This window comes from Aspergillus saccharolyticus (genome assembly GCF_003184585.1).
Source record: "Aspergillus saccharolyticus JOP 1030-1 unplaced genomic scaffold BP01scaffold_14, whole genome shotgun sequence".
In the NCBI taxonomy this organism is placed as follows: Eukaryota; Fungi; Ascomycota; class Eurotiomycetes; order Eurotiales; family Aspergillaceae; genus Aspergillus; species Aspergillus saccharolyticus.
The window spans coordinates 182392-208281 of NW_020290624.1; the positions used below are offsets into that span (position 1 = coordinate 182392).

The following is a 25890-nucleotide window of genomic DNA, read 5'->3' on the forward strand; positions in this document are numbered from 1 at the left end:
GGGGAGATGGGTATGAGGGAGAGGGATGGGAGGGGGCATTCAGAAGAAAGAGGGAGAGAGAGAGGGAGAGAGAGAGAGAGAGACAGTCAGGGGAGGAAAGTCTTGGGGCCGAGCCGAGAGAGACCTTGCCTAGAGAAGGCGAAGACTCAACCGGGCGGAGGGAGAGAGACAAGAAAAGCCCAAGCCAGGACTGGGCATTGTCCGGGCCAAGACACACCGTGCGGGGCTGCGTGGCGTGGCATGGCATCCATCCATCCATCGTCTGGTCCCTTTCCACTTACCAATTATGTCTGCTCATTTTGCACGGTACAATGTACCGTAGTGCACTCTACTACTGTATGTCAACACCTTCCATCTTCCTATGTCTAGGCTGAGATCATACCTACCTACCAGGTTCATCCTTCCTCTGCTCTCGATCCTTTGTGGCCAATCTTTCTTCGCTTTCGGGGGAAGATGATCCCCCACGGAAAAAACCACCGCAGCCAGGATTAGTCTCCAACTAGTGCCGGCCGGAGTGTTAAAAACTAGTCTCGGTGGGCTTGAACGAAGCCTCGAATAACCGTTTCCCCTCGCCCCCCCCGTATTGACATATGGACTACGGAGTATGTACCTGCAAATTGCCATAACTTAATCACATTATTGTCTGACAATCTGACAGACACCTCCCTGCATACTACCATAAGAAACAAGCCAAGCTGGTCAAGTTACCCCTTCTTGGCCTTCGTCCAGCATTCTTCCCGTTCTTGTTCTTCTCCTCGGGTCCTCAGGCTCCGTTCCTTTATCTGCTTAATCATGTACTGGGTTGAAGGAGTCGATTCCTTCCGTTTCCGAGACAGACTAGTGGAGCCTATTCTCGTGAGTCTGACATTTGGAGCCATGAGGGGAGAGTAACTTATTACGATTCCAACCGACCATTCACTTACTCCCTGCATGGCAACAGAAAATTTCTCCATTCCATTAACGTCCACCAATAAGTCAGACCCCGATGTTTGGGGTAGCCACACATACCAAAATACCAAGTAATCCCTCTCCCCTGCCTCTCTTGGCACTCCTTTTCCCGCCCGGAGGAGGCGGCGAAGTTCTTGGGACTTCTTGGAGTCTTGGGTTTCTTGGAACCATGTCCTGCGCTTGGGATTTTCTTTTCCTTTTTTAATCATTTTTCTTCCCCTCGATTAGTCAGATGACCTCCCCCCTCTCTCCGGCCTTCTTCGGGAGGGAGAAGAGGGTTTTCTGATGAGTACAGCACGTACTGCACTGTATGTGCAGGGGGGGGGGAGAGTGTACGGAATCTGCGTACAGCAAGGTATTACGCACAAGCTATACGCCGGTTGGACTGATGCTACAACGAGTGGTAGTACAGGAAAAGAAAGAATTGGTGGTTCCTGCTGGGGTCGTTCCCCTCCATTTTCCCACCCGGTAATCTCTGGAATATTGAGTCGGATGTTCATTCACTCCGAGCCGCTGGGTCCTCTTTGAACAATAACTAAGTAGTGGTAGAATACGGAGTAATGCGACCGATTATCCCCGAATAGATCAACAGACCTTCATACATCGAGAACTATCGGGCCTGACTTAACCAAGCGAGACGCAAGAGAAAAAAAAAAAAGCTTTGCCCCTCTTAGAATGTAGACCAACGCCAATGACTTTTTAATCCTCCTCCCCGTCTTGGAAAGTGACACCACCAGAAAATCAAGAATTATGCGAGTCACCTGCAGCTCCTGACTACAGCCGAGAGAAAGCCCACCCGATCGCGTCAGGAAAGGGAGAGGAACCTACCTTCAGGCTTAGCCCAGTTTAGTTCGTTCCGTACCTCTGGCTGGGCTAGGCCTTTTTTCACTCCCCCGGGCCGGGGGGTGGCGGTGCTTGCTCCTTTAGGCTTTTAGTGACCATTCTCTCTTTGTCTCGGAAATCATGAGTGAGTCCAACCGAGCCATGCATTGGGGAAAACATCAGGCAGGGCTCTCCTGTGGTATAGTCAGCGGAGAATTCAAGGCATCCGCATTTTGCAGTCATGGATCACAAAGTTCAGTTCAGACTTCGAACACATCTCGAAGGGAAACCGACACCAGTTTTTTTTTTCCTACCCTCATTTTACGTTCCTCGATCGAGTGGAATGGACCATCATCAAAATTTCAAAGTCATCAGAAAAAAGCAAAATATGTATCCAAGTCTATGCTCTATCATATTCATATATACAATCCGTCTAGATATAACCAAAACAGACAAAAAACAAATAGGCTAATCAACAAATTTCGTCATCATACTGCCTTGGTGTTCTCCCAATGCTCCTGGGGCTCGTTCTTTTCGAACATGCCGTCCTTGATCTCCGCGCGGAAGCGCTCTTCCTCCTGCTGGAGCTGCTGCTGCAAGACGGCGTGGGCCCGCCAGACCGGCTTGATCTCGAACAGCTGATCAGTCGCCTCCAGAGGAATACCACTGGTCTCGGGAATGAGGAAGAAAGCGAAGAAGAATGCCAAGGCTGAAAGTGCAGCGAAAAAGAAATACACGCCGTATCCCATCTTCTCGAACATCTGCTCCGTGAAGCGGGAGACCAGGAAGTTGAAAAGCCAGTTACTGGCTGTGGTGGCGGCCTGCGACAGGGGACGGATGTTGGGGTGGAAGAACTCCTGTGGAGAGAAGTCAGTAACTTGTGCGAAGTGTGACAAGAAGAAGGCACAGAAAACATACCGAGTTGATGACCCATGGGGTACCATTCCAAGTGGGTGTGTAGACAGCCGTCCAGAGATAGAAAAAGAAGATGGCAGCAATACCGCCGCCGTCGAGGTGATCCTTGGGGTGCTTGGTAGGCTCAACCACACAAATGTATGCGCCAATGATCCACATGCAGATTGAGCCGCATATCGCACCAATCAGCAGAAGCTTGCGACGACCAAGCTGATCAACAAGGAAGAGCAACCAGACGATGGTGATGACAGCCTTGACCACACCAAAGATACCGTTTAAGATACCCTTGGTGTTGCCTTGAACACCGAGACTTTCGAAGATAGTGGGCGAGTAGTAGTTGATGGCGTTAATTCCGGATCCGTTTTGCCAGAAGAAAAGCATACAACCCAAGAACAGACGGTATTGCAGGTTCTTAGCCTGACCAAGAGCCTGGAAGGGCTTCCAAAAGCCGACACCAATGGTGGCCTTCTGCTCCTCAAGACTCTGATCCATAGCAGCGACTTCCTCGGTGATATAGATATCAGTAGGTTCCAATTGACGGACCCAGCACAGGTTCTCAATGGCCTGCTCGCGGCGACCCTTGGTAAACAACCAACGAGGGGATTCCTTCATCCACAAAGAGCCAAGGAAAAGTAGCCCTGATGGAATGAGTTGAATAGCAAAGGGGATTAGCCACTGCTTGTGGCTAGCGGGAATAGTTTGCTCAACACCATACTAAGTCAAAGGGTTAGATGCTGGAAAGCGTCAAAATCGCATGGGACCGCGACATGACTTACATTGATCCAAAAGCCAACCATACCACCAATTTGCCAGCCAAGTTCATACAAACCGACCAGACGACCTCGAATGGCGGGAGGGGCTAGCTCGGACAGATAGATCGGGACGATATTGGAGGCGACACCGGTGCCGAGACCGGCCAACACTCGACCCGCATAGAGGATGCCGAGACCGGTTGAGCTATTAGCACCTAACTGCAGACCCGCTCCGAGAACAAAAACAGCCGAAGCGACGGTCAAACTCCATTTGCGTCCCGCATAGTACGAGATACCATAGGTCAAGAGAGCCCCGAAGAAAGCACCAGCGATGAAGAGAGAGACGATGTTTTCACTGATGAGATCTCTCTCAGAGCTAGTTTTCTGGTCCAGGCCAAACTCGCTTATGAATGAGTCCAAGGTGATGGTTGTGCCGATGAAACCACTGGTGTACCCAATCATCTGAGAACCGCATGATGCAATGGCAGCCAACGCATAGATTCGCCAGTTGTAAACAGCTTTCGGCGTAGGCCGGTCCTCGACAAGGTGAAGAATGCCACCCATTGCTATGAGGGGGCGAGAGGAAGAGAGGGAGGGAGGAGAGAGAGAGGGGGGAAGGAAGAGCAGAGACGCGAGGACCTATGAACAAGTCACAAGTATCTCTGAGATAAAAAGGTCAAGAAGAAAGTGAGAGAAAAGAAAGAAGATTTCCTGCCAACAAAGACGAGGAAGGGGAGGAGATGGCAGTAGATATGGGTGTGGGAAAGTTCTGAGGGCGGAAGTTGAGAAGAATTAAAAATTGGTCGAGACGGGCCGGGCCCCTAAAGTAATCGTTTACAGCGAGCGACGCATCAACTCTGAACCGTGTGGATTCTCCTCCCCTTTGAACGCTCTCCACAATCCACGTCGTGACCGAAACCCCATCTGGGGAGAGTCAACATGGGGATTCCTGTGAATAGCACGAATTTGATACGTCAACCAGGCAGCTAATTGGTCCTTGTCATGCAGACTATGCCATGATTCCCACAGAAGGTCGCCTCGTGATGTGGGAAACTGGGTCGGGGGAGAGTTTTCCCCAGACTGACCATGTCTCGCTTAGCCGGCGCGGAGAAGTTCTTGCGATGTAAACATTCAGCCGCAGATCTAAGGTGTGGGGGCCAGAGATTAGAATTTTCCCTGCGCCAGTTGAAGGTATATAATCGTGGGTGCCTCCCTTGACTGAACACATTTACCCGACTGTTCAGGGCACCTCAGCTGCGAAAGTAAATAACCATCATGGGAAATCGGTCATCGCTGACCGGCCCTGCACGTTCCAGGGCACAGCCTGTGGCAAAAGTTGGTCATCGTGAAGACTTTGCCGGTGGAGCAAGCCATTCCAGGCGAACTCTAAAGTTCGGCCTTAAAAGAGCTTGCTTTGTTCCTACCAGACTTGAGGACTCGCGGTGTCGATCCTATTGGTTGTCTGCGGACCAGCATTGCTGTCTCCGGCTTTGCTTCACATCGGCTCATTCACGAATCAGAAGCCCAGCGTTGAGAATGGGTGCAACCCCGTGCGGTCCACAATGAGCATTAAGCGACATGTTGATGCCCCAGTCGACTTCCTGAGAGGACTTAGCCGGGGTCTGACCGCTCACCATTACTCGTAGTCACAAGTAGGCCAGTCAGGATGGCGGGAGGAGGCCTTGACCCCATTACACACGATGGGGACCTCTCCGGAAGTGAGCCGACCAAGCCCAGACGGGCAGAAGTGCGGTCCTGATCAAAGTTTTGTTAAGCCGTGGACGGTGGATCGAACGCCGGTGAACATGGTAATGCAAATGGTCGATAGCCAAATGTTAGCCGACCGGGAGATGTAGTGTACTCCGGTACATGGTCGAAGGAAGTTTGCCTGCACTGTCTGCTTTGCCCAGGATGAACAAATTGCAGCTACAGTGAGAAAGTGTGGATAGGTAGAAGCTCGAAAAGAAGAATGTCGAAAGCAAAAGAAAGCGAGCTAAGCCAAGACGGGAAATGCACACGAGGCTTAATTCAGCCACGAGCACATCGAATTACATAAAGTGCTACATTAGTCCATATCTGTTATAGTGCTAATCCACTAACTGTAAATAGTTTAGGGGTCAGCTGACCGGAAGTCCCTTTAGACGGCGGGGTGGACTCTCTCCCACACTCCACGCGGGCTCAAGAACGCTTCTCCGCGCTGACGCTGGTTCTGGAAGACTGAAAACGCGGAGTCTCCGCATGCAATCATCGTTGCTTTTTTCTCTGGGTCCTGTGTTTGGTTTTGACTGCAGTCACTGGACAGCATGACAAAAGCAGCGGTGAAGATCCCTTTGTCTCGAAATCACCCCATGACGCCATGGTGTTTGGGGACCCCAGACAGTGCGGGGACAGTCTTGGACATGGGATGAACCATTGCTTGTGACAGACCAGCATGCTGGAGTGTTTATGGGAAAACCTTCAAGACTGACATGGCCTGTATGTGCTGACTACACTGTGGGAACAGGATAAACATACTATCAATCATTCAGTTGACCGAACCAAATGACACGTCCTCGGAGATAACAATTCCTCGGCTTATATGCGCCGTCTGAACGAATTCCCGACACTGTGACTAATCACAGATGCACAACTCACCAAGTACGGAGTCACTCATGCACCTATGCATATGCACAAGTACTATGCAGCATGCATAGACTTTATCCGATCAAGGATCAAATCATCGCTTGCCGGACCTTCCGTCTAACAATAGGGAGCCGACAGAGACTCAATCAACAACGGATGCTTTGATCAATATGCCCAAATTCTCCCTCTCCACCCTCTTCTCGTATCTATTCTATCTTCTTCCCGTATACTTCTTTGTTCTCGCTCCGCTCCTCCGCCAAATCTTCCCTGCATCCTCCACAGGGAATTTTCTCGATCTCGACCTCGACCTCGATCCCGACGGGATACAGGCCGACTCGGACCTCACTCTCAACCCGGAGATCCTCAGTCTGCCGGATGGGGTCATTGCGACATGTCCTCCGGACAATTACCGGGTTCACCTCTTACAGAGAGACCCATTGGTGATATACATTGAGGATTTCCTGTCTGCGGAAGAATCAGACCACCTCGTGGATATAAGGTACTAAATTGCTTCAGAAGTCGTCCCATCACTTCAACGATTCCATATTTCATGCACAATCCCTGGCGCCTTCCACCCCCGAAAGGAAAAACCTTCATCACTCTTCCCAAATCTCATCAATTGGACCCACAAACTCAGGAACTGACATGGACGAAGTAATGCAAACTACACACGCTCAACGATCTACAATGGCGGAACCGCCACTCATGATCCTTCCACACGTCTCTCCGACCGTGCCCTCCTTCCCCGCGACACCACCGTTCGATGCCTTGAGGCCCGCGCCGCAGCCTTCCAAGGCTGGAAGCCTCACCTCTACATTGAGCGCATGTGGGCTCAGCGCTACAACACCTCCGGCCATTACGTCCATCACTACGACTGGGTCGGGTCCGCTGCCCGTGGCGGAGATCGTATCAGCACATTCATGGTATACTTAGGGGACGACTGCGAGGGCGGGGGCACAAACTTCCCGCGCTTAAAGATGCCTCGGGCTGCCGCGGCTCTTCGCGAATGGTGTCGCTTCTTGGAGTGTCCTGCTGATGCAGCCGCCGCGACTACTCAAGGAATCACCTTCAAACCAATCAAAGGCAACGCCATCTTCTGGGAGAATCTTCGACCAGATGGGTCGGGACACCCAGGAACATGGCATGCCGCGCTCCCGGTCACCTCTGGGACTAAGATTGGCTTGAACATCTGGAGCTGGTATCATCCGCCTCAATCGAGGAAGGGTTAACGGTCCCCGTTTCCAGCCTCTCGTTGGATTTACGCTTTTGGCTAATCATACTCGAGGTGGTGACGATAGAAAGGTACGGTCTCTCAGTGCATATATACATAGATACAGGTAGGTTTAGAATGTATACCATATAACGCGTGTGAGATATGTATCGATCATCAATCATATTCACAATTATCAACCTTTATGGACCTAAAACTTCATGTCAAAATTCCAAGCAAAATCCAACGCCACCCGGAGAAAACCACAAACCCCAAGCAATGCCTTCATAAATGTATGATCTTCATTGTTCAAACCAGACCAAACGGCATACATAAACATATGGGTATTCAATTAGTGCTCTTTCTTCTCATGCGAGAGGGTATAATACGAATGCAGTTCTCAGTTGCCGGCATTCATAAATTGCAACCATTCCTCATTGCTGAAGCCGCCCGGACGACAGGCATCAACGTTTCCGAAGATGTCGTCGAGCGGGAGACCCAGGTCTAAGCCGACTCCCAGCGCCGTGCTATCGGGCGCACCCAGTCCAAATTGACCCAGGCCGGTCGGCGTGGCCGTAGCCGTCATCGGCTCCGTGGGGAAGTTGTTGGGTGGCTGATAATTGTAGCCTCCTTGCCAGATGAAGTTCTGGTTCGGCAGGGAGACGAGGTCAGGGCTGTTGACGCCGTCAGCGCCGTTGACGGGGGTCGAGCTGTGGGAGACGGGCGATTGGAGCCGTGAGTGGTTGATGTGCTGCGGTGGCTGATTGGACAAGCGGCCCGAAAGACTAGTTGAGTTTATGGCCCCAGGGTTGCTGCTGGAGAAAACATTGAAGTTGCCGAAGGCGTCCAATGAGGGAGTCGGCACTCCCATCGTGCTGACGCTGCTGCCGTCGGCCGTAGAGGCCATTCCAGGGGCGAAAGAAGTGGTGGCAGTCGTAGCGCCCGCTGGGTCTCGGCCGAAGTGGTCGTTCTCCAGCGTCGACATTGGTTGTGTCGGATAGGCGAAGGGATCGTCCGACGGGAACATGATCGGCATCAGATCTGGGAACTGGCTAGGATTGGCGAAGGCATGTGCTCCGAATTGATTAGGCGTTACATCGCCCAAGGCAAGAGACATTGACACAGGAGATGCTCCAGTCGAAGCGGGCGTCCTCTCGTTATTGGATAAAATATCCGGCGGCGTCGATACGGCATCCGTCGGCATCTCGGGTGTGGACGGAATCCACGAGTGAGCTGGGTGCACATTCGAGGCAGGGCTGCGGTTTGTAGCACTATCATCAAAGCTCTTGGGGGTATTGCTCGCCTCTTGCTTGGCCGAACGGTTGAGCAACTGCGTGGGGAAAGTGTTGGCGCGCTGTGGCGGCGGCATGTCCAACGGCACGGAAGCGGCACTGGAGGCGTTGGCGGCGCTCTTGGCGGGAGGTGGGCGGTGGTGGTGGCCGGACGAAGGGGCGGGCCGCTTGAGGCTTGCCCGCTTCTTTGCACTCTGCCGATTCTTGAGCAGCTCTGGAAGGTTCTTGAAAAGACCATTGAGACTTTGCGAGCAGCGGTCTGCCGCCAGACTCTTCTTTGCTAGTCCTGCCAATGTGTTCTTGCCTTCCATGGCGTCTTTGAGAACGCCGTCCTTTGCGGTCGGCGAGTCCGGGTTCTCGAGCACGAAGAACAATAATGACAGAATAGCGAAGTAGGTAGTATACATGGTGAACCAAAAAGAGCCATTGAGAAGCCCTCTTTTATGCATGCCAGCCGTGATATGTACGATGTTGCGTGACACACTAACACAGGCCGCAGCGCAGGCGTAGGACCGTCGATCCACTCCACGGGCTTGCGAGCCGCTGGAGACATAGTGGAGAAAGGGTCGGTAAAGTATAACCTGGACGTGGGCATAACTAATGCGCAGCAGTTGGCGGATGCTGAAGAGAGAGTCAGTGAGGTCACATTTGCTCTTGAGGGGTTTGACTTACCGTTCGAGCTGTGGAGAGACCTCAGTGCCTGGTCGCAAAGCCGCAGGAAGCTCTTCCATCCAGGCCTGAAGATCCCTTTCAATCTCCCGGATCTTTGAGTGGCTGACTACATAGCGCTGATCTGATGCGACGGGATGCTGCGCCTTTTTCACAGGGTAGATGTATTGCACAACCTTGAGGGTAATGTTGGTCAATCGAGTATGCGCGATCGCTCCAGCCATCAAAGGAGTATGGTCCGATGGCATCGGTAGAATGCCAGTCTTGGTAATAAATTCCGAATCGACTGCTTCCGGGTAGACCTGATCAATGTCATCGTCATTCAGCATAAGCGGTAGTCCGAGTAGCGTGCTAACGTAGACGTCCATTCTTCGAATCGTCCAGAAGATGCGTTTGCGCATCTCCTGCTCAAGGGGCGAGAAATGAATTGTCACGGAGCGGTGCAAACCCAGCCGCAGCGCGGCCCGTTGTGCGATGCCTATGTAAGAGTAACACGTGCTAAGTTTGGCGGACGACTGCAGGAACAAGATCATGAAGCAGATGGCCTGGAGAGAGGTCAAGTCACGACAGTCAGTGATTTCTAGGAGTTGGCGCCCTGCTTTAAAGTATTGAAACCTGCGGATGCACGTTAACTAGACACTCATTTAAAAATCAAAAGCCGCGAGAGAACTTACCCTTGCCCAATGGCACCTTCGTAGCCTGAGATATCCAAAGTACTGGAACCGTCATCGGAAAACAGACATCCCACGGCCATCACGATGTACAGCAAGGGCAGGAAGGAATTCTCCTCGTTCGTGAACTGATCCAAGGGTGTATCATAAATTCGACCGAATAGAGCGTAAAATGTAGGCTCATGCACGAAACGCATCAGTGCGCAGCCATCATCCAAAGCATTGTGACAGAGTCGCCGGGCAATTTCTCGGGAGGGAAGATCGTGCGTGGGTGGTAGGGACGCATCCTGTGGTGATTCGGACACAGATTTGGGGCTGTCGAAGAGCGTCTGCGCGACCGGTCGCGACCGGAGGGTTGGCAGCGGCATGTCTGAAGCTCCGAGTTGCTTCCGCAGTCGCCGAATGAAAGTCATTCCAGAACTATGTCCATGGTAATCCCAGTGCCCCTGGTCATCCAGATCGAGGTAACCCGAATTATCAACCATTGATTCGAGCAGCGATTCGTCCCCCGCAGCCCCATCGGCGGCCGTATCGTCAGTAGAGGCAGGAGCCGAGGGCTGGGATCCATTAGTCGCTGCCGCGGATGCAGATGGGGTCGCAGCCGGTTGCTGCTGCTGCTGCTGCTGCTCCTGCTGCAGAGGAGGAAGGGGAGGTTTTTCGCGCTTGATGGCGGCCAGCATCTGCTCAGTAGCATGCACGTCGAATTGTGGATCGTCCAAATTCAAATCCGGAAGCACGACACGCAGCAGGGCCTCGGCCTTGTGCAGGCGATTTTCTAAAGCTTCGACATATTGCGGGGCGGGATTGCGACGACGATTGGAGGGTTGATCATAAGTACACTCTGCGGGCGACCGAGGCGGATGAGCGAACACGGCCGGAGAGAGCTGAGGGTGGCGAGGTCTGACGGGGAGTATGGAGAACTTACCGTAGCTGTAGACCGTGCAGTGCGTGCACGGCTGCTTGCCGTCGCACTTGATTTTCTTGCGACGACATTCATCACAAGCGCGCGTTACCCGGCGGCGCTTTTGCATGGGCAGCGGTTCCTTGACGGGCTTGAGCCCATCGTCCCTCATGGGCAGATCGTCGTCATCATGAATTCCCGAGGCTGCGGGGTCGACATCATCATGATGGGAAGTGAGAAACGGATCGGAGACAGCAGAGGGGTCGTCCTCATTCGCAGAGTCGGCAATTAACGGGCCGGAAGGGGATGCCATGAGGGGAGGCAGACAGGTGGCGTGGGGAGCAAAAGAAGATCTCACGGCGGTCGGCGCAGAGCTATGCAAGGGGATATGAGAAAGTCGGGGATCCGATCGGAAGGATTAAGGATCAAGAGACTGTTCCGATCAGCAAGGGACGGCGACCCGCGTGGCGAGCCGATGAATGATCGCACGTCCACGAGGGTGTGGAATTGGCGTCTCACAGGGTCATGGAAGGCACCACGAAGTCGGAGAGAAGGGAGGGGAGGGAGTGAGAATGAGGGACCGAGAGCTCGAGAACGTTCGCCGATTAGAGCGAAAGAAGGATCGACACGTCACTGAAGGGATAGAATGGGCCAGTTACAGATGAGTAGCCAAGGAAATAAGAAGGTAAGAAAAGGAGAGTCTTGTCTAAGTATGGTAGTAGTATGAAGGATGAGGAGGAGGAGGAGTAGGAATGAGCATGAGCAAAGAGGAAGAAGTGATCGTCTTAGGTTGTTCTGTCTGTCTTGTCTCTGTCCGTCTGTCTGTCTGGGGCACCGGCGGAGAGAGACTCGAGGCTTTATTAGTCAGAATTGTGCGTTGACTCAAGAAAGAGAAAAAATCCCGATTTCAACTTGTCCAGATCATTGGTCTATGCTTCGGACCTCCGATCCCATGAGGGTCATCGTTTCCCTTCTCTCAACTATGACCACTGCTTCATTTTTGTCTGCCTGGATCCTGGATGAAGAGTGGTTGGAGTATAGGCCGATTGACCCTCGGGAAATTGGAGACTATCTCCGAGAAAGAAAAGGTCGAACACCAAAAGAATCAAGCATTCGGATAATACGAGGTTCATGCGAGAAGAGCACTTACATTGGTCTCTCGGAGGGAAACAAGATGGTTCTTGACGGAGTCGAGCGATGCCTGTCGAGGTGTTCTACTGGTTGTCTGGCCCGAATATCACGAATGCGACGGTGAAACCCTCTGCGCACACAAAGCGAGGGAATGAGATGAGAAGGGGAGAAATGCGAGGGTTTGGAAAGCCCGAAGGAGAGAAACTGAAAGGAGGTTTAAGGAGCCAACCACATGCAACCAGGGAACGAGCGTGAGAGAGTTCTGAGGGTGGGAAAAATGGCTCATGGGGTAGGGCTGGCTTCGGCGAACTGACGGGCATTTGTCGAAATTCTCATACTAACTACGCACGGCTGCATACTACGTACTATAAAATGTGACGAGGGAGATCAGCATAAGGAAACCGGCGAGCATAACCCGTAATACGACTAACTTAACTAGTGACTATAACTTCATCTAGCCTCTGGCGTCCTGAACTCCTCTCAGTCATTCAGTTATTTACCTATGTTATTATGCCTTGGAACCAGGCCATGTTTAGTCAAAATCCTTCATCCTCGGCGTCTTGGCCGAAGATTCTTAATATTACGCAGTAGTTAAGTAACAAATGTTAACTTAACTTACGGAGTAGACCCTTCCATCAGTCAGCCTCGGCCGCGCCCCTTCAGTAAGGCCGAGAGGGCGAAAAGCGGGCGAAAAGCGGGATGAAAAGTCCGCATGAAGGAAAGTGGAGGCCTCAGGTTTCTAATAATCGCCTTGGGCTCCCGCCAAGCTTCTCTTCCCGCCATTTCCTTTCCCTGTCCAGAATTAAATAATCATTTTATGATGGTTATTATTAATTTATTATGATTATTACTGCTACAGGATAACCCTGGAAATGCACCTCAGCAACCTGCTTTTCATCTATCTGATTGACCCATCGACCAATCAACCGCTTACTGTGTAGTGAACTGGAGTTCGTCTGCATTCCATGAACGACCAGTTAAGTACTATCGTTCTACACATCCTATCCAATCCATTATTCAGTCTCAGCTCAGCGCTCACTTGCAACACTCCTTTCAAGCCCCCTCCACAAGAGCTTATATCACGTCGTAACAATGTCGTTCACCGATTTATGGATCTAGTTATCGGAAACAAATTCGGAAGTCAAGCAAACAGGATCTTCCCTTTCAACTGTGCAACCGCTTCATAACAAAAAACAGTCAACTCTATACCATGTCATCCTATCTGCTTGTCACGACATGTTGTCTGTTTGCAACCCTAGGGTCCTTTTTATTTGGCTATGATTCTGGGGTCATCTCCACTGTTATTGACCAGGAGGTGTTCAAAGACCGATTCCACCGTCCCTCCGATGCGGCCACGGGCGGGATCGTCGCCTCGTATAATGGTGTGTGCATCTGGTTCCCTGCATTTGCTGATTCGGGCCCACCCGCACTAATTGAACTGAGTGACACTGAATCCTCCTCCCCTCCCCTGTCCTCAGGCGGCGCTATCATAGGCTCTTTGCTTGTCTCATACCTCTCCGACCCGTGGGGAAGAAAACCCGTGCTGTTTGTCGGCGGTCTTCTTGCGACTCTTGGGACCGCCTTGCAGGCTGGTGCGGTCAGTGTGGCCATGCTCATCGCTGGCCGCTTAACTGCCGGCCTGTCAGTGGGACTGATGTCATCCATCATCCCCGTATACTGTGTGAGTTAACTCCTATACCTGGATTTTGTACTATCTTCCCCAATTCCAAACTCAGTCCACTAATTCATGAACGCGGAATTAAACTAGAGCGAACTGTCACCTCCACGGATCCGAAGCTTCCTAGGATCCCTCCAGCAATGGATGATAGGATTGGGGGCAGTGGTTGCAGTAAGTCGCTCTATCTTCATAAAACGCACGTGAAAGACTATCTAGATAGTGACCCATCTCCACCAGCAATGGGTAGGATACGGCTGCTCCCTCCGCACGGGGAACTTCGCCTGGAGTTTCCCTCTCGCCTTCCAAGCTCTACCCGCGATAGTTCTTAGCTGCGGAATTTGGTTCCTCCCCGAATCCCCTCGCTGGCTCATCGAACAGGGCCGCACCGACGAAGGCCGCGCCACGCTCACCCGCCTTCACACGGCCAACACCGCCCTCATCGACAGCGAATACATCCAGATCCTCGCCAGCATCGCCGAAGAGCGACGCGCCGCCCCGCGCACCTGGCGCGCCCTCCTCTTCACCTCAGCGACCTGGCGCCGTCGCATCCTCCTCGCCTGTGGCATGCAGGCATTTACGCAATGCTCCGGCACCAACATAATCTCCACCTACAACCCGAGCCTCTACCGCTCCCTGGGCCTGTCGGAGAGTACCTCCCTGATGATCCAGGGTATCTGGGGCGCGCTGGCCCAGTTCTGGAACACCGTTTTCATCATCCTCTTCATCGACCGCGTGCCGCGCCGCACCCTCCTCCTCCCCTCCCTCGTGGGAATGGGCGCCACCATGTGCATCGAAGCCGCCTTGGGCCAAGCTTACCACAATTTCTCCTCCGCCGGCCAGTCGCCGGCGACCGCGGTGCGCGCCGCCATCGCCCTGTTCTTCGTCTTCTCCATCTTCTTCACCAGCCTCGGCCTCATCTCCTGGCTCTACCAGTCGGAGATCTTTCCCACCGCCATCCGCGCCCGCGGCGCCTCCATCGCCACCGCCACCAACTGGAGCTTGAACCTCATCTTCGCCCAGTGCACCCCCATCGCGCGCTCGCGCATGGGCTTCAACTACTTCTACTGCTTCGCCGCGTTCAACTGGGCTGCCGCCGTGCTGGTCTGGTTCGCCTACCCGGAGACTGCGGGCCGGTCGCTCGAGGAGGCGGAGCATGTGTTCGATGGTCACGGAGACGGACACTCGGAAGATGAACGGGAACAGCAGGGGGTGGAGCTCCAGGATCTGAGTAAAGGGGGAGTGGCTGTGATCGCCACCGCCGCGAGTGCGGAGCCGTCCCTTCGCAGGCGATCTCAGGTTATGCTTTGAAGACGGGGACAAGTGTGATTCCTTTTTGTGTGTGCACAAGAGCTGCTGCCTTAGATTCTGCTACCTGTCTTAGATTAGCGGTGCATGATATAGAGTTGAGGATAGAGACTTACATGTCCCTTGCATGAATAATACGGAAACTTCCCCCCTCACACGTGGGGTTCATTGAACACAATGATATTGATTGATGTATGGTCACCTCATAAAGTGATACTGTGCTAGAGGATGAGTTACTATGACAGTACCAAACGACAGGCAAGAAAGCGAAAGAGATCTATGGTTGAAGAGTACATCGGCACAAGCTGGGGTATAACACGTGTTTGAAAAAAAAGGGATCCATATATAAGCATATATGTCAGGAAGAGAAGTTGATCGGAGAGTATATAATGCTGCGGACGAATAAGAGAACGGCGTCTGCTTGACAGCGCGAAGCGCAGGAAAATTTTCAAGAAACAGCGCTGGCGAAAGTGAGGTCTGAACAGGGGGCCGTGATCTGAGACAGATGTGGATACATAATCGTGATTCATGTTATGGCTCTTCCAAAGAAGGCATAACATACCTCGTGAGCGGCGCATGGAGAATCTCGTCCCGAAGACTCTCTTCCCAGAGAGCAACACTAGGCATACCAGGCTGCATGGTCAGGCAAGAGAACAGAGTGGAGTTGACGTGCATCCAAGACTCATAACTGAGACGCTTGGCGACCTTGAGCATGCGGCCAGCGAACCATGGCCGATCGTATGGGGTCCGTGCGGCCGAGGAATATTGAGAGAAATCTGGCACTTGGCTGAAGCTGTCGCTGGGCGTATTGACCAAGCCGTCATTGCACTCAAGCAAGATCTGCAATAGTGCCTCGACGGAACCACTCATGTTCACTTCGCTGTTCAAGACTGCTTGCTGTAGCGTCTGAAGGAAGATCTCGCTGTGTGGCACGGAATTGCGGTAGTCCCACAGGGCTGCGTTGAGCATGAGCAGAGCAACAAGGCGCGCGACGAATTGTTTCCGATTGCCCGATGCAGTGAAACGCGCTCCTGGAGGTGCCGCAAGGATCTGATGTAGTAGCGAGCCGTCCTGAAACGCAGTATGGCGCAATGGTCGCGAGTTGACGTCAGAGGTACTCGCTTGGTAATCTGAAAGTTGTTGACACCGTTGGAGAAAGTTTATGAAGGTGTCGCACTGATTTTGAAGCTCTTCGTGCGGGAGTAATGGCCGAGGCCAGGTAAGACTTAGCTCGACGGTAACCGGGAATGAAGTCATTCCGGGCTGCGGCATTGTAGCTGATCGCAGCTCGGAGCGACGTCTTTCGCTTGGCTGTTTCATCGGTGGATTGGCTTCGAAGAAGAAGCTCGGACCGTCGGTCTCATAACCTGATAGAATGTAATCTTGCCAGTTGATCAACATTCCCAATCGGGTGTTATGGAATGCAGCAGGCCCGCCCCGAGCCCTGACCATCTCTCTTGCAGCTCGCATGTGAAGCCAACTGATTGGCTTCCGCCCTGGACGAGGATCAAAATCTTCTAGTCCCGCAGCGCTGAGACAAGCTGTGATTACTTCATCGGAGAAATCGTGCGGGTATCTCTCACGACGTTGACGAAGCATGGAAATGGCACGATCGCGATGCATTAGACCCCGTTCATCCACCTCCTGGTTGCGAACCCAGGTCCAGGTGTTGGCTGCGTGAACAAGGACGGTGTTTTGGAATGCTACCGGCCCTTTCATTCCTTCAGCAACGAAGACCGCTGTATACCAATTGTGCGCTTTTGTGGACCGAAAGTGGTTCCCGTAGGAGCAGGCGGGCATTTCGTTGACATAGAAATCGAATAGGTGCTGCCCGTCGATGTCCAATTCCAGCGGTAAAGTGTTGAAGGGGTCAGTGCGTGCAGCGCTGAGTATTGTTTTTGGAGACAGTACTATCTCGTATGGAGATATTGAGGCAGAGGACCGTGGTGTCAAGCTCTCCAGATCTGAGCTACCACTTTGCGACGTAGAGTACCACATATGGGAACCTGACGAGTAGCTGCTGTGGCAGGTCATTTGGCTATTCCGTATCGGTAAACAGACAAATGTTTCGAAGTGTGGGTAAGCGGCGACATCAGTACTGAAGCTCTCTACGACTTCGATCATGGTAGGATCGTGGGCTGAGTAGTTTGAGACCGGTTTAGTCTCATTGTAATATACGGCTTCAGCCACAGTATCCCCACCATCTTCGTTGACCTCAATCTTTGTGCTTCGGTCGGCATGGTCATGGTGATGATTCCTATCCTTGGGTTCGCGACGTGACTTCGTTGGTTTGCGGCCGCCTTCTGCTATAGCATCATCAATGTCAATGTCAGACTGACCAGCAGCCTGGCGCTTTTGTCGCATATATTCTTGCATGACATGTCGTTTGACTCGAGTGAGGTTATTTCGGCTGTTACCCGAAGCGTTGATGAACTGCCACCGCACTTGGGAACAGCCTGTTGTGGGCGCGCTGGTGCTTGGTTTACCCGATACAGACATGATATCAAACCGCGACTTCCGGACAGATATTGGATACGTGTTGGGGGGTGGTAGGGACACCACAATGAGGTTTTCGTGAATAATGACTCGTTTCGGAGTCCGTGCCGTCGTGGCCTCCGTAGTGCCTCCTTGTTGAGCGACGAGGGAAGTCTGGACTAGCGCGACGGTTTGATCATGTCATATAAACCGTGGCAGTACGCTAGCCCAAGATGTCCACGATTCGAGCGCGAAAGATGGCCGCAATGAGGTTCTGGAAGCTTGTCGGCTGGGCCACTGCGACACCGTAAAAGAGGGTATCCACGGTATCTGGGAATCCACTTCAATCTCAACCGTTCATACCAGTACGAGGAGTCCATGCAATTAAGATCAGCGGTGTGGCAACCTAAGACAACCTAGGATACGGGCGGATAATGCATCCAGACCAGTAACTTCCGGTAGAGAAAGGCTTTGTAGTCACAGCAGCACGGGTTCAGGGTGCAAGGGACTGGGTTTCGGGGGATCGAGTCGCAACTGGGGCCAAATCGTTACCGAAAGCTAAAATCCAAAAATAAATTTGCAGGATCGCCTCCGTCAAGGAACGGAAGTGCGGCAGGGGAAGAGAGGAACTCGCGGTGGCACCACCTGAATGTATGAAGTGTGGGCTGAGGACTGAGAGAAGGAGGAACGAGACTAGGCCGTAGAATTCCTTGAGGGAGAGGCAGATGGAGAGGTGCACCGCATTATCTGATGAAATCGAGATCAACCTTGTGCTGACTGCAGATCCACTGGTCGATCTTGAACCATCTAATCTGCTCAGTGGGAAAATCCTTGGGATCGGTTCAACAGATTCGGAATAATCCCCACTGGTCCGTTCGGCTTATGTTCAGGCAGACACGAGTGAACGGCCGACCCCAGGACGTTGTTTCGGGCCAGGAAGACAGTCTAGAAGATGAGGGGTTCTTTTACATGATGAGCCATACGATCACAATGCGAACCGTAAGCATCAGCCCTCTAGATTAGATAGTGGAGGGGGATGAATGCATTTATATCAAAATTAATCCCGTATTACAACCTCGAGTGCGGAGGAGCGCAAGGGCTGCACGGCCATTGCTAGCGCAGGTAGCGTTTTTGCGGCTGAGAAGACACGAGTGTTTCATCGAAAGATGCTCAGACGTTGAGGGATGTACGGGATGGAGAGGTTGAAGAAGTTCTGCAACTGCAGGACTGCAGCCGCAACACATGCGAGGCTCGAGTTAAACTTGAGTGCCGCCTTAAGGTTAAGGTTGGAGGGGGTATCTTGCCTGAGGCCACAGTCCAACGGCTTTAATATTCACCGCCTTGGGACTAAGTCCGAGGCAATGACCCGTTAGTCAAATCTGATCCCATAATTTGTTCCGCGTCGCCGACCGCGCAGCCCGCAGAGCTCTGGACCTCCCACCGTGTGCCACTCTCCAGAACCTTCATGATTTCTTCAAAAGACATTTAATACCTTGCGGAATACTTTTTTAGGTTTTACTGCGCTCTCTATGTGTCTTTGGAGTCTCCATATCGCGTCGTGTCTCTTATCACCTTTTCGCATCTTTCCCCGAACGCCGCCGCCATTCCCGTCCTCCAACCTGACAAGGAAGTGACAGGCCACGCAGCACACTTTCCTCTCCTGAGATTTCACGTCGCATCCTCTCTCAAAACTTATCATAGCCTGTCGGAAGTTAGGGACAACAATATGGTCAAGCGGTTCACAAGAACGGTCTCCACTTTCTAATTCATCCGGTTCTCAGGAACTCTTTTCCCCCTCCCTGGGTAAATCCCTAGCCTGTTTCCAAGACACCACGTCTGAAACTTCCCCGAGCTCTGCCGAGGAAAACCTGTACGGCTTACCGGTGGTAAGGTGTTTTGGGATTAGCCCAAGCCCCTAGCAGGTGCCTTGGAATGGCTGAAGACCAGCAACCGCCTGCTGTGTCGAGCCAGGCGAATGGTTCCGTGGGCGACAATCAATCAACAAACCCGTACGAAACCAATCCTGAGCTCGTTCCTCCTGACGACTTCTTCCTCGCGCGAAGCGTGCATTACGGTCGCTATGCATCTTCGGATACTGATTTCAAGCCTCGCCATGAATACTGGTGCCAATCGGACCCGGAAGTCAAGACCTACTGGGAGGGCGTCGTCAAGGAGTTTTGCACGCCACAAAATTCATTGAATGTCCCAGGCACGCGAGAGGTTTTCGCTGCTGGCAGCGTCATCATCAGAGTCGACCGCGAACCTGAAGCCGCCGCCGCCGCAGAGATGTACTCGTGCCTCAATGCGAATGAGCTCAGCGCAGCAAGAAAAGCCGAGGATACTCTTCGAGAAGTGAACGTTGCTGTTCCGGTGATATACTTTTGTGGCACCATTGAAAACAAGAATGTTACCGTGGAGTCGAGACTTCCTGGTGTCTCCTTGGAGGTGGCCTGGAAGTATCTGACTGCTGACCAAATTGAAAGCTTCAAGCAACAGTGCCGCCGCATATCCCAGCGCCTAGGAGATATCGACGCGCCTCCTGAACGACCCTCATATGTTTGCAGCGGCCTCAATTCACAGCTTCCGCCCGACGTTCAGCAGACCGAGAAGGATATTCTTTTCCGCGATAAGAGGAAAGGCGAAAGACTTGTCCTAGTTCACAACGGATTGATTCCGGCGAATGTAATTGTGAACGATAATCAGGTCGTTGGGATAACTGGATGGCGACAAAGCGGGTATTTTGGATTTGAGCGGGCGGACGAGATACATCGAGGTTTCCGGGTACCCGAGATCGCGTCTGCAGACGAAAGCGAGGGTGCAGCAAACGTGCCCGCAGCATGGTCCGATATCTACGAAGGTCTGCCCAGCATTGCTGGGGAGTCTGCCGTTGCGACGAAGCACAATACACCTATACCACAAGTGAAGACCGAACCATCGAATTTGGAGTTGAATGGAGTTCCTTTTGATCACGAGCCAGAACACAAATCAGGGCTCCCCCAGCTCGATGGTCCCGGACTACCTGAAGAACATCCTACGCCAAAGAAAATTGCTAGCCTTAAGAACCGAGGAGCCTCGCGGGCGTCGTCTTCCGATCGATCTTCTCCGGCAGTGTCCACAAAGCGTAGTGCAGCGACTAAGAAGGCAGGCATCGGGTCGACTAAGAAGGGAACAGCCAGAAAACCCGCGGCCAAGAAGAGGAAATTAATTGATCTGGACAATGAGAGTGTCACCAGCCGACGATCGAACACCCCTTCCTCACGAACGAGCAAAGCTCCTGGCAAGATCAAACGTGGTTCCGCTTCACTGGCGGGCTCACCGGCGCCCGAAGCCAGAAAGAGAAATGCCAAAAGCACTGTCGTGGACGATGTAGAGGAGATGGAGGAGGCCGAGGAGGACGAAGAAGATGACGACTCAGAAGACAACGACGAGGTATTTTGTATATGTCGAAAACCAGACAATCACACCTGGATGATTGCGTGCGACGGCGGTTGTGAAGATTGGTTTCATGGCAAATGTGTCAATATCGACCCACGAGACGCTGACCTGATCGACAAGTATATATGTGAGTTGCATCTGACTAATCGGCCTGTGTGCCGTTCATTTTGCGTCTATTGGCTTCTGAGAAATGGACACACCATGAAACTCAGACTAACGATGTCTAGGCCCGAACTGTAAGGAGCAGGGCAAAGGATGGACGACCTGGAAACCGATGTGTCGGTTGAAGGAGTGCAGAAAGCCTGCGCGTGTCAATCAAGACAAGCCCAGCAAATACTGCTCAGACGAGCATGGTCGAGAATTTATGCTGCAAAGGACCAAACTCCTACTTGTGAGCGCCGGACCTGGCGTTCGGAAGAATGGCATTCGGACGGCCTTGGGTGGGCAGGGATCGTCAGCAAATAGCCCGTTCCCGGACAGTGTGTCCTCTCAAGAAGGGAGTGGCGCTGACACAAGCAGCGGACCTGATTTTCTCGAGACCAAGTTTCCGGAAGATCTCGGAAGCAAAGGTGGTGTTCTTACCACTGGAGATCTCAAGGCAGTAGTCATGGGCGTCAGCTCAGCGGAAGAATTCCGCAAACTGGGCGAGAGCATCATCTCGATCCCTGCACCGGAGAAGAGTTCCTCCAAAGTGAACAAAGAAGAAAACAAGAAATTGGGCCTCGACTATGATGTCGATTGGCTCACTTATGCACCCGACGAGGCCTCTATGATCGCGAAGCTGCGCAAACAGCGCGATGACCTCCTTCATCGACGAGAAATGCTGAAGGCTCGGAGCACCTTTGTGACGTTGGTGCGGCAGCGGGCCAAAAGCATATTGGAGAAACTCAAGCACAAGGAGCCAAAGGGCGGATGGAAGGATATCTGCGGCTTTGACTACCGACTGGCTTGGTCAGACGAGGAGTTCGATGAGTGGCGGCTGTCAGACCCTGGAGCAAAAGCACTTCAGGATGGCACGCCCGAGTCAATGGCGTTGAGCTACCCGGAGTCCATCGATGCGGATGGCGACACAGCCATGGGCGATGCGGAAACCTCCGGTGATGATCTCGAAACTCTGTCACGCGGCGTCTGCATCAAGAAACGCTGCGAGAGGCATAAGCAGTGGGTCAAAGTGCAACAGCAAGATGGTCTTTTTGAAGAGAGTACCCTGGCTCAGGATCTCAGCAAATGCGAAAAGGAGGCCCAAAACGTGGTGGAAAGAGCCGTGCTGAGGCTATGGGCGGAGGAAGACAACGCTCAGATCAGCAACAACTGAGGAAGTGCTCCCCTCATGATTCGCTCGCCGTCCACTTCCCCTTAATTCATTTTCTTTCTATCTTCCTCACAAAACTTGACTCTCCATGAGACTTTTGTCTTCACCTTTTATTCCCCCTCAAAGCTGCCACATTCACGGCGCTTGATTGATACCCTTATCTTTCTTCTCGGAAAAATAAAAGCAGGAAAGCGAACCGGAGTTGGTTCTACATGGCTTGCTGTTTTTGTGACTGTGGAAATTCCACAATACCACTGGGACATATTACATGCATAGCAGAGGGTTCCGGGGTTCTAGGAGTGTACCGCTGCTATATCCGCTAATAGTTTTGACACCATTTCCATGAATGATGATAGACCATTTGCATCTATGTCTGTTTTTTTTTTTTTTTTTTTCCGCCAGGCCTAGTAGTATCCATTCTCCTTGTCGTAATCATAGGGTGTCTCGTAGGCTCTCTATGGATTTGGGTAGTTCACATCGGATCTCAACTCCTCCAAACACACCACTTCCCAAGCCCCTCCCTCAACCGATCCTTGACAACCTCCACTACCACCCCTACCTTAGCCACAGTCGACACCAGAAGATGCGTGTCTACCGCCTGATCCAGCGTCCTCATTAACAAGCTCGAAAACAGACTCGTCCCGTTCTCAGCGAAGGCAGAACGAACTCCACCCTCCTCTTTCTGTCCCTGCCCGTTGACCTCGCCATGGGGTCTCGGGGCTGCTGGACCACTCGCATAACTAGCCTTGGCGCTTGCCGTCCCCAGCCCACTCGTGTTCACCAGCAGCACCGAGACCAATGCGGGGTTCGTCCGGGTCAATTGCGTTAATGTACGCAGCGCAGTCGTCAGGACGGCTGCGCCTCGCACGGCGTTGGACGTTCGCACGACACCCTCAGCGAGGGTGTCGAGGCCGGCGACGAGAATGATTAGGGGTTGAGACTGTGCGAGGGATCCGTGGTGGGTGTCTGTTATAGATGCGGTGATCTCGTGGATGGCTTGTAGTGCGGCATTGAGGTCGAAGACGGGGAAGATTTGGACGCGGTCAAGGCAGGCGAGAGCCTCGTCACGGGTTAGTGATTCCTTTCGTGGGATAGGTGTGGGGTCGGCTGTAGCGGTGCTGCTGCTGCTGCTGCTGCTGCTGCTGTTGCTATTGTTGTTGAGGAGTGAAGTGAGGAGTCTTCTGGGAGAGAAGGCGTTGAATGTCGCTGGGTGGACGATGAAGACTGTGGTTGGATTGGGGTTGTTGAGTTGCTTGGCTTGGTGGACCAGGTGGTTGGTCAGAAGGGTTCGGGGTAACTGAAATGGTCAGTCTGTCTATGAGCTTGAGAATAGAGACTGTCTGAAAGAAGCCAGAAGAGATCATTGATTGCGAGGGCCGCTAGCTGACGCTTTAGACGGTCTTGGGAAGCGATGCAGTATTACCATGCGGAAGTGGCTGTACATGCATGATCAAGAGGGAAGCACAGCGCATCGGTATCTGGTTCATCTTACCTGGCCTATATACTCATCATCAGCATCATCGTTGCTCTTGGTCCGGAGGCGCGAGAACCCGATGACAGCGCCAGCGCGGAATATACAATTCGGGGATGCATGCAGGCCAGCATTGAGATCTGCCTCAAGGCTCCAGGACTCTGCCGTGTGTGTCGAATGACTCGAATCTATATCATCCTCAGGTCCCTGGCTGCTGTTTATTACTCTATCGGATGAAAGCAAGGTATGTGCTAGGATAGGGGAAACGGGATCAGCAGCGTATGTCTTATCGAAAGAATCCATGGCTGTCTCAAGTGAACGATATCGTCTACTCGCGTCTATTGCATCTTGGACAAAAAGTGGTACTGCTGAGTAGATAATTGGTCGCGAGAATGTCAGATGCTTTACAACGTATAGTCCACGCTACTCGAGGTCAATAGTAGCACCAAGAGATAAATGGAGGATATAGATTGTGACTTGGTCGATGCCGACAAGGAACCGATGATGGAGCCCAGATTTGTTGCCGCACGTGAGGAAGCCTGGAGTTTAAGGCACCAATACTAGGACGGAAGCATTTACCATTGTGCCGAGCGATTTCAAATGGCGATGGAGACAATGCAGCGACAAGATGCTACCAGAGGCATAGATGAGTCTAGAGAAGGATAGGACAAGGACCATAGCCGGCATGGCCAAGAAAGAAACAATAGAAGGGGTAAAATGCGTGATGAGTTTAGCTGCCAAGGATAAGGCGGAAGGTATTGATATAATGGCAGGACAAGTGACCTGTGAGAGCTGTATACTTGAAGTTCTATAATTGGCAGCTGAAACTCATGTCACAATTGGATAGGCTTTAGGGTTCCATGCGCCATTACCAGTGGACTGGTTTGTTCACTTCCCCATTCGACGCCATCTTGTTCCATTCCCCACGACCATTTGGCACCCACTCTGTGTCCTGGAAGGTGATACCCATTGCTTGATAGAGCTCGACACGAAGGGCATCATTCTGGTAATCAAGGGTGCGGAAATGGACAAGAGAAGCGCTACGCCCTAGCTCAACGATCGAATGAGCGATTATATCATATGCCGTGGCCAGCTCCATCCACGGGTCATTAGGATCGATGGGACCTCGGTTTGTTAAGTCAATGGCCGTGTCATCCGAGCATGGAGCTAGTTGTACAGTGAGTGACTTCAGATTTGGCATCAGATCGAGGGCATCCAGAACCAGCTTAACATGATTATAAAAGGGAAATATGGCGGTGTAGCTGAATGAAGTCAAATGCTGCAGCTCGCGTGAAATGGCGATTTTCTCCTCCTCCGCACCCATTCTGGCTATCGTGCCCCATCTACCGAGTACGGATGGAACCTCGAAGAGAAAGTACTCGTAGTGTGCATATGCTCTGAGGGAGGAGCCTTCATTGAACCTGAGAGAGGAATAATTCGTGATGTCCAGCGAGGTGGACAATGGGCTAGTCGTGGAGATTGAGGATCCATGGGGCGTAGTTCGCTCCCATTGCCACAATTGATGAGCAATTTGAAAAGCCCAGCTATGCTCCTCTGGGATCTTGGTGCTCAGCATGGCTCCTATGCGCGAAGGTGGCGCAAGAACGGCAATCCGTAGAGGGTTGAGGTTGGACAAAGACCGGAGCAACTGATTGGTGTCTAAATCACGAAGCGAACCGTTGCCGAGCATCACGACTAGCGAAGTTATATGACGTTCTAGCTCATGCGATGCCACGAAATTGAGAAAGTCATCTAATTCATCGTCATTCAATCGACAATGCCCGTAGAGCCTGGGTCGCACGATCTCGAGCAACCGCGAGGATACCTGAGCGACATTTTTCAGATTTGGTGTACTAGAAGACGTGACATTCAAGGCTGGTTGATGATGAAAGTTGATCTCGGAGGGAGTGACTACTAGAAGGTAGCTCACGATCTCATCCAGCAGCTCATTCGGCAGTGTTTCGAGACATGCCGGCTGTGAAGCCATCGTTCAATCATCCAGGAATTCGACGATTCTTGATACTGTTTCAAAACTCCAGGGTCAAGTGTCATCTATGAGAATTCTTGACTTTCGAGACTGAGTAGCTTCAGAAGTCTGAAATTAAGATATTGACGCTTTTGACAATGACTACGCAGTACTGTTCAGGAGAAGTAGTAGTTAGCATGTATGGTCAGGTCCGCCCGCATGCAGTGCAGCTTCTTTGTAGGGCAGGCGGTGACTGCTACAATGATCGGGAATTGGAGATGTTATCAAGTGCCGGGCTCCCCACACCTTCCAATT

The 25890-nt window shown here is 52.2% G+C and overlaps 8 protein-coding genes across 8 annotated transcripts; 3 read left to right on the forward strand and 5 right to left on the reverse strand.

The window, feature by feature from the left end:
- Positions 1 to 326: 326 nt before the first annotated feature.
- On the reverse strand, positions 327 to 1269 carry BP01DRAFT_356528 (uncharacterized protein). Its single transcript, XM_025574984.1, has 2 exons — positions 659 to 1269; positions 327 to 602 (listed from the first exon to the last, which is right to left on the reverse strand). The coding sequence occupies exon 1, from the start codon at positions 1155 to 1157 to the stop codon at positions 705 to 707; it is 453 nt and encodes a 150-aa protein (XP_025431464.1). The 5' UTR covers positions 1158 to 1269; the 3' UTR covers positions 327 to 602; positions 659 to 704.
- Positions 1270 to 2250: 981 nt separating this feature from the next.
- Positions 2251 to 4356, reverse strand: BP01DRAFT_41596 (sugar porter family MFS transporter). The gene is made up of 3 exons (XM_025579176.1): positions 3462 to 4356; positions 2689 to 3399; positions 2251 to 2627 (listed from the first exon to the last, which is right to left on the reverse strand). Exons 1-3 carry the CDS (start codon positions 3999 to 4001, stop codon positions 2259 to 2261), a joined length of 1620 nt encoding a protein of 539 aa, XP_025431465.1. The 5' UTR covers positions 4002 to 4356; the 3' UTR covers positions 2251 to 2258.
- Positions 4357 to 5987: 1631 nt separating this feature from the next.
- Positions 5988 to 7479, forward strand: BP01DRAFT_41676 (oxidoreductase, 2OG-Fe(II) oxygenase family). Its single transcript, XM_025579218.1, has 2 exons — positions 5988 to 6558; positions 6715 to 7479. The coding sequence occupies exons 1-2, from the start codon at positions 6230 to 6232 to the stop codon at positions 7286 to 7288; spliced, it is 903 nt and encodes a 300-aa protein (XP_025431466.1). The 5' UTR covers positions 5988 to 6229; the 3' UTR covers positions 7289 to 7479.
- On the reverse strand, positions 7479 to 11323 carry BP01DRAFT_41669 (putative C6 transcription factor (Mut3)). The gene is made up of 4 exons (XM_025579211.1): positions 10827 to 11323; positions 9905 to 10742; positions 9234 to 9845; positions 7479 to 9182 (listed from the first exon to the last, which is right to left on the reverse strand). Exons 1-4 carry the CDS (start codon positions 11113 to 11115, stop codon positions 7670 to 7672), a joined length of 3252 nt encoding a protein of 1083 aa, XP_025431467.1. The 5' UTR covers positions 11116 to 11323; the 3' UTR covers positions 7479 to 7669.
- A 1502-nt stretch (positions 11324 to 12825) lies between these two features.
- Positions 12826 to 14919, forward strand: BP01DRAFT_415741 (sugar porter family MFS transporter; the record flags this gene model as incomplete). Its single annotated transcript, XM_025579158.1, has 4 exons — positions 12826 to 13315; positions 13412 to 13614; positions 13702 to 13782; positions 13849 to 14919. Exons 1-4 carry the CDS (start codon positions 13144 to 13146, stop codon positions 14917 to 14919), a joined length of 1527 nt encoding a protein of 508 aa, XP_025431468.1. The 5' UTR covers positions 12826 to 13143.
- Positions 14920 to 15447: 528 nt separating this feature from the next.
- On the reverse strand, positions 15448 to 17415 carry BP01DRAFT_373757 (sigma-70 region 2 family protein; the record flags this gene model as incomplete). Its single annotated transcript, XM_025576796.1, has 2 exons — positions 15448 to 17079; positions 17131 to 17415. The coding sequence occupies 2 exons, from the start codon at positions 17413 to 17415 to the stop codon at positions 15448 to 15450; spliced, it is 1917 nt and encodes a 638-aa protein (XP_025431469.1).
- A 1908-nt stretch (positions 17416 to 19323) lies between these two features.
- Positions 19324 to 22141, forward strand: BP01DRAFT_373758 (putative PHD transcription factor; the record flags this gene model as incomplete). The annotated part of the gene is made up of 3 exons (XM_025576797.1): positions 19324 to 20953; positions 21054 to 21217; positions 21275 to 22141. 3 exons carry the CDS (start codon positions 19324 to 19326, stop codon positions 22139 to 22141), a joined length of 2661 nt encoding a protein of 886 aa, XP_025431470.1.
- Positions 22142 to 22542: 401 nt separating this feature from the next.
- Positions 22543 to 25748, reverse strand: BP01DRAFT_423284 (uncharacterized protein; the record flags this gene model as incomplete). Its single annotated transcript, XM_025579618.1, has 5 exons — positions 24502 to 25748; positions 24189 to 24401; positions 23631 to 24011; positions 22698 to 23435; positions 22543 to 22593 (listed from the first exon to the last, which is right to left on the reverse strand). The coding sequence occupies exons 1-5, from the start codon at positions 25594 to 25596 to the stop codon at positions 22543 to 22545; spliced, it is 2478 nt and encodes an 825-aa protein (XP_025431471.1). The 5' UTR covers positions 25597 to 25748.
- Between the last annotated feature and the right edge of the window lie 142 nt (positions 25749 to 25890).